The 5,478-nt window shown below is 34.8% G+C and overlaps 1 protein-coding gene across 1 annotated transcript; it reads right to left on the reverse strand.

The window, feature by feature from the left end:
- Positions 1-2,304: 2,304 nt before the first annotated feature.
- On the reverse strand, positions 2,305-2,807 carry LOC112512837 (non-specific lipid-transfer protein-like). Its single transcript, XM_025118974.1, has 2 exons — positions 2,467-2,807; positions 2,305-2,314 (listed from the first exon to the last, which is right to left on the reverse strand). Exons 1-2 carry the CDS (start codon positions 2,805-2,807, stop codon positions 2,305-2,307), a joined length of 351 nt encoding a protein of 116 aa, XP_024974742.1.
- Between the last annotated feature and the right edge of the window lie 2,671 nt (positions 2,808-5,478).

Below are 5,478 nucleotides of genomic sequence, written 5' to 3' on the forward strand. Positions count from 1 at the left end.
ATATATATATATATATATATATGTATATATACGTTTAATTTTATAAATACATTTTGTTATATATATATACACGTTGACTTTTGTTGACTGGGCCAAGCCGGGCCGGTCCTATAACCGGTTACATAACCGGTTCTGGTCTTAACCGGTTACATAACCGGTTCCGGTCTTAACCGGTCTCGTTCCTAGAAAACGTTAAAATCCATAATTAGTTCATAATCGGCGGTCCACAACCGGTCCATACTGGTCCCGGGCTGGTTCCGGTCCCGGTCCCGGTTCCGGTCCTCCGGTGGTTACGGGCTGGGCCGGGCCCATTTGGCCATCTCTAATAGGAAGTATATCTATAAACTAGTTAGTTACACATTTTCAAACAAAAGTTTAATAATGTTTACATCAAAAGTCAACAGCTAAGAATCTTCTAGAATCCAAAAAAACCAGCAGCTTATCCCATTAAGATCTTCAATAAGCCAAAAAGCATCAGGTCATTGCAGCATCAATGCTGTAGCGTCAAACAGTTCAGCAATTTTTTACATTAGACTCCACTTGGTGTAGAAACAAGTAACCCACATGATTTAGCTCCATAATAAAAAGAAAAATAAGGTAATAAAATGACTCAATATAGGGATAAAAAGAAAACAATCTAGCTAAGAACTTGTAAAATAAGTGCTTTCTACATTGAATTTTCAATGTATATCAAGATCACCAAAACCTGTTAAAAACATCTTTTGCAAATAGATGGATATATTTCAACAAAAGCTTGCAAATCTGTTTGCTACTCAGAGTATAAAAACAAACAGGTACAGATAATACTGATACATGCTTCTTGAAACCCACATTTCTTACTAAACACAAAATCCCAAAACTTCTCTTGTTCAACAGGTCAGAGCTCATCTGGCTCCACTAGTCAGAGTTCCTCTATCTATTAAGGACCAGAGCTTCCTCTGGCTCTTAAGGACCAGAGGCTCTGTCGTCAAGAGGGTCTCTAGTTGAGTTGGTCTTGTTTAATTTGGGTTGAGTGCAGACGCTCTGGTTGCTAATGGCAGAGGCTCTGGTCAACTAGAGGGACTAGTACAAGAGAAGAGTTATGGTCCTTAAGAGGATCCAGGGATAATAAGGGGAAGAGAAAAATATGAATGTTTTTCTTATGTGCTTATCTGTTATTTTTGAAGATTAACCTGTTGATTGGTATGTTTTGAAGATACATATTGTTATACATGTGATAGTACAGAAATATTCTTTTAAAATTTTTGGGTTGTAATTTATGCAGGATTATTGTATTAGTGGGACCTTTATGGTGTAAATTGTATTGATTTTTTATCAGTACATGTTATATGCAAATGTGGAGGTATGAGGTGTTACATAATGTTACTATTGGACATGGTTTTACTCCTTCAGAAATACATGGCCGATGATTGTTATTACCAACGGATTTTCAATCATCGAAGGAAAAATCCGTCTATAATCCACCACAAATCGTCAGGAATTATTCCATCGATGAAGCCTCTTAACTTTGTAGATATTTTAATATCAAAAGTTATATAGAATTTTTATGGAATTATTGTAAAAATATAGTGTTATTTGATCTTAAGTAGGATTTCCTGAAATGTTTTGATTTTCTATTTAATTGTTTCAGTTTTATTTTAAAGATTCAATTTTTTATGTCTATATGTATTGCGGGTCGAAAAATCCAATGTTACCGAATTAGTGTTATTACCGAATTAGTGTTATTTGTACATCTTTTTAATTCTAGATTAGTTAGCTATTGAGGTTAATTATTAATCTACTATTATTTTTCATGACATGCATATTATTAAGAAACATACGAATAACTTAGGGGTGTTTAGAATTGCTTATTTGAAACAACTTATGTTTTTCTACAAAAACACTTATCAACTTATTATAGGTCACAAGGGTTTAACTTCTTCAAAAACTCTTTATTAACGGTTTGACACCGATATAAGTTGTTTATCCAAACACTCAAAAATGCTTATTACCGGTACCACACCGGAATAAGTAAATAAGTTGTTTTTATAAGCAATCCCAAAAAGGACATAAGGAAAAAGTAGAACTCGTGAATTTCAAGATTCTTTGAAAGAGAAAGAAGAGGAGGAGGGCAGGGGGCGGTTATAACCAAGCTGACAACATGTATAACGAGAACATTATATAAAGTCAAAAGCATTACAAATCAAAGAGGCATATACAGTCATTTACGTCCTCTTTTCAAAAGATTAACTGCTCTTGATATTTATTATTTATTTATGCTTCTAGTATTCCAGACATCTTTCTTCCATGCTTAAATATCTCACCTCAATGAACCCTGCAAAAAGCATCATATACCACAACAACACATCAATATAACTGTGGGTGTGGTGGTGCATTCGTATTCGATGCAAGTTATAAACTTAAAGATGTCAATTTAATCTGAAAACGATTGATAAACTTTAAATATAATCGACTATTTAAACGTACTTGCTGCAATCAATGGCTGGGGTGATCTTGTAAGGGATGTTGACACCACACTTTGCAGGGAGGCTAGCAGAATTGCTGGGACTGATACCGGAGTTGGCAGCAAAAATACCCTTTATACAGCCACAAGTAGTCTTGCGGTCGGCAGTGGTTTTCGCTGCCTTATTGAGTCCCACCACCCCATTGCAACATGCGGGTGGCACTCGACCACCTTTTGTTAGGTAGCCAATGCATGGCAACAAGCTGCTGGTCACTTGACCACAGGTAATAGCCTCCGCATATGATGCAACCACCACTATGCAAGCCACCACTACACATAAAGCCCTCATTACCATCCTGGCCATTTTTCAAGAAACTAATTTTATGTGATTTGAAGTTGTTTGTGCAGAAAATGTTGTCAGTGGTTATGACATTTATAGGGTGCTTTCTCATGTCCTATTGTCGATCTCTGTAGGAATGAATTAAGAGGATGGGCTATTGGTTAGTTATAAGTTGGTTTCATATTAATTTAACTTCGAACGCCATTGATGTTAGATCTTGCCAACTATGTGCAAACAACCTAACATCGTGATTCGAGTCTGGACCTTGTTTGCACTTTATGATCATCTATTATGTCTCAAACTAGTTCAAGTAGTCCTAGCAAAGTTGAACTAGTGTAGCATTCGTTCCTGTTTTTGAAAATCAATAGTGAAAAAAGGATATTATTAAAATAAATAAAACATAAAACCGAAACTAGCTAGTCTATAATTTGAACTACATAATGACATATTAATAAAAACACCAAACCGTATAAAAAAGACGAGTGAAAAATTATCCTACTTTGAGTAACGTTCTTTTAAAACATGTATTTCATTAAGATGTGATTTTTCAAACATTAAAGTATCCGGGTAACTATGTCAACATGACAAATGATGTGATAAATAACTCTATTTTTCTGCTGACGTAGCCAACGACGTTGAATTTTTATATAATTTCTTTGTTTTAATTAAAAAAATTATAGTTCCAGTCGATCTATCAATTATATATTTTGTGGATTTTTCAGTTTTCTTCCCCATTTTCTATTATGCCGAGGTTGTTGGCATAGTCCACATTTTCATGGTTCGTCATGATGATGAACTTCCATCTCATTACGAAATCGATTTGCACGCCTCCAATCATGATGCACAGAAAGTTTCGAGTAATCTGCTTCAATTTTCCAATCCGACTCCAACCAATAATTAGTGTGAAAAAGTGGCATAAAATCCGAACGATGTTATCTGTACGTCACATTAATGTACATAGTACTCACAATGGAAAGAGGGTCATCTCTTCTATGCCGACAAGCTGTAAGAGCATGTGAACATGGAAATCTTTCCATTTACCATTTACCACATATGCACGTATGTTGAAAATAATGGACAATATGTGTATTTCCTCTGGTAGTATCATTTATCCGTAACTTTGTTACAATTAAATAGACACCTTCATCATAGTCAAACTAGGGTAAATTATGGCTTTATGCATGGGTTTCTCGTTTAACAAAAAGATGGCACATGTGTGATGGTAGAGGTGTATTGCAGTCCATTGCGATATCATTATGCTTTCTAAAAAGTTTGTTGATTCAAACTCTCTAAGTGATTTGACGATGACCCTCTTAATGTGCAATGTTTGTTCTGCTTCTGTTCAGCTCCAGCATCATCTTTGAGTCTGTTTAGTGATTGCTAAACATGTACAATAAACTTCTCAAAGAATGAGTATTTCTCAGAGACAAAACTCACACTAAAAGAACCTTCATCGATGTCGAAGAAGTAGCTGAAGATAGAAAAGTTATAGTTCGTGATCTAAAGTGGATTCAATGATAACAAGAATGTCTAAATCAAAGTGTGAAATCTAACCAAGACTCGGCAAAAACTGAAGAACCCTTCGAGATGAAGCAGTTTCAGCATTCAAATGAATCTTACTCTATAAGATTATTTGTTTCTTATCCTAGATGCACAAAAGGACAACCTCGTAGCTCACGCAGAAAGTACACATACAGAGTTACTTTATTGTCTCTAACGTGCTTACCAACTTTGTGAAAGACAACGACTCATATACGAATAAAAGCCTGCATATCTAAAGACAAAGGCCAAGCTCTCCACTAGAAGTTTGTCACATAGCTTGCACCCTTTGACATGCATTAAATGCAATGGTATAAATAGTTGAGAAGATATTTCTTCTTAGCAACGCCTTCTTCTTCTAACTCTCTTCTCTCTTGTTCTTATCTCTCTTTGTGCAATTCTTTGTGTTTCTTAGATTGTTTAGATTAGATCTTAACTTTATCTTTTTTTCGCAACAATCTATAAAATTTGATTTGATCTTTTTTAATCAATAAACGAATTTAAAAAGTGAAATTTTGTGTGTTTGCACTCAAACCCCCTTCTACAAAATGTTAGCTTTAAAACTCTTGTATATGCGCATGAGACCAACAAGTGGTATCATAACAGTGTTTATTATTTCTTTCATAAGAATACTTTTCTTACCATTTACTTTTAATGGCATTGCAAAACACAAACTATCACGATAATGACTCTCTTGCCAAACCCCCAGATATAGCAGCAACAAGTTCAGTCTCTGGAAAAATCGAATATTCTTATTTCTAGAAGACGTGGATCCTGAGATCCCTTATTATGTTGAAAAATGATCATATGTTCCATTTGCTATTCGATAAATTTCAACGGATGAGCTTAATTCGAGTTCGAGCTTAATACGAGTTTAAATTTGACAATGGGTCAAGCTTCAAACAAATTCAAGCTCGACTTCGAGTTTAGAAAAAATTTATCGAATTAGTGTTAAGTTAAGTTTCTAACTGTTCGCGAATATATATATATATATATATATATATATATATATATACTTGCAAAAATTTAAATAGAATCATATATTTGAACATAATTGTTGCAATCAATGTTTGGGCTGATCTTGTAAGCGATGCTGAGACCACACTTGCCAGGGAGGCTACCGACATTACTGGGAGTGGGATTGATGTCGGAGTTG

Source organism: Cynara cardunculus (genome assembly GCF_001531365.2).
Source record: "Cynara cardunculus var. scolymus isolate 2C chromosome LG 5, CcrdV1, whole genome shotgun sequence".
Classification (NCBI taxonomy): Eukaryota; Viridiplantae; Streptophyta; class Magnoliopsida; order Asterales; family Asteraceae; genus Cynara; species Cynara cardunculus.

Coding starts and splice junctions, on each gene's coding strand:
- LOC112512837 (XM_025118974.1), bottom strand. CDS start 2,807: ATGGCCAGGATGGTAATGAGGGCTTTATGTGTAGTGGTGGCTTGCATA.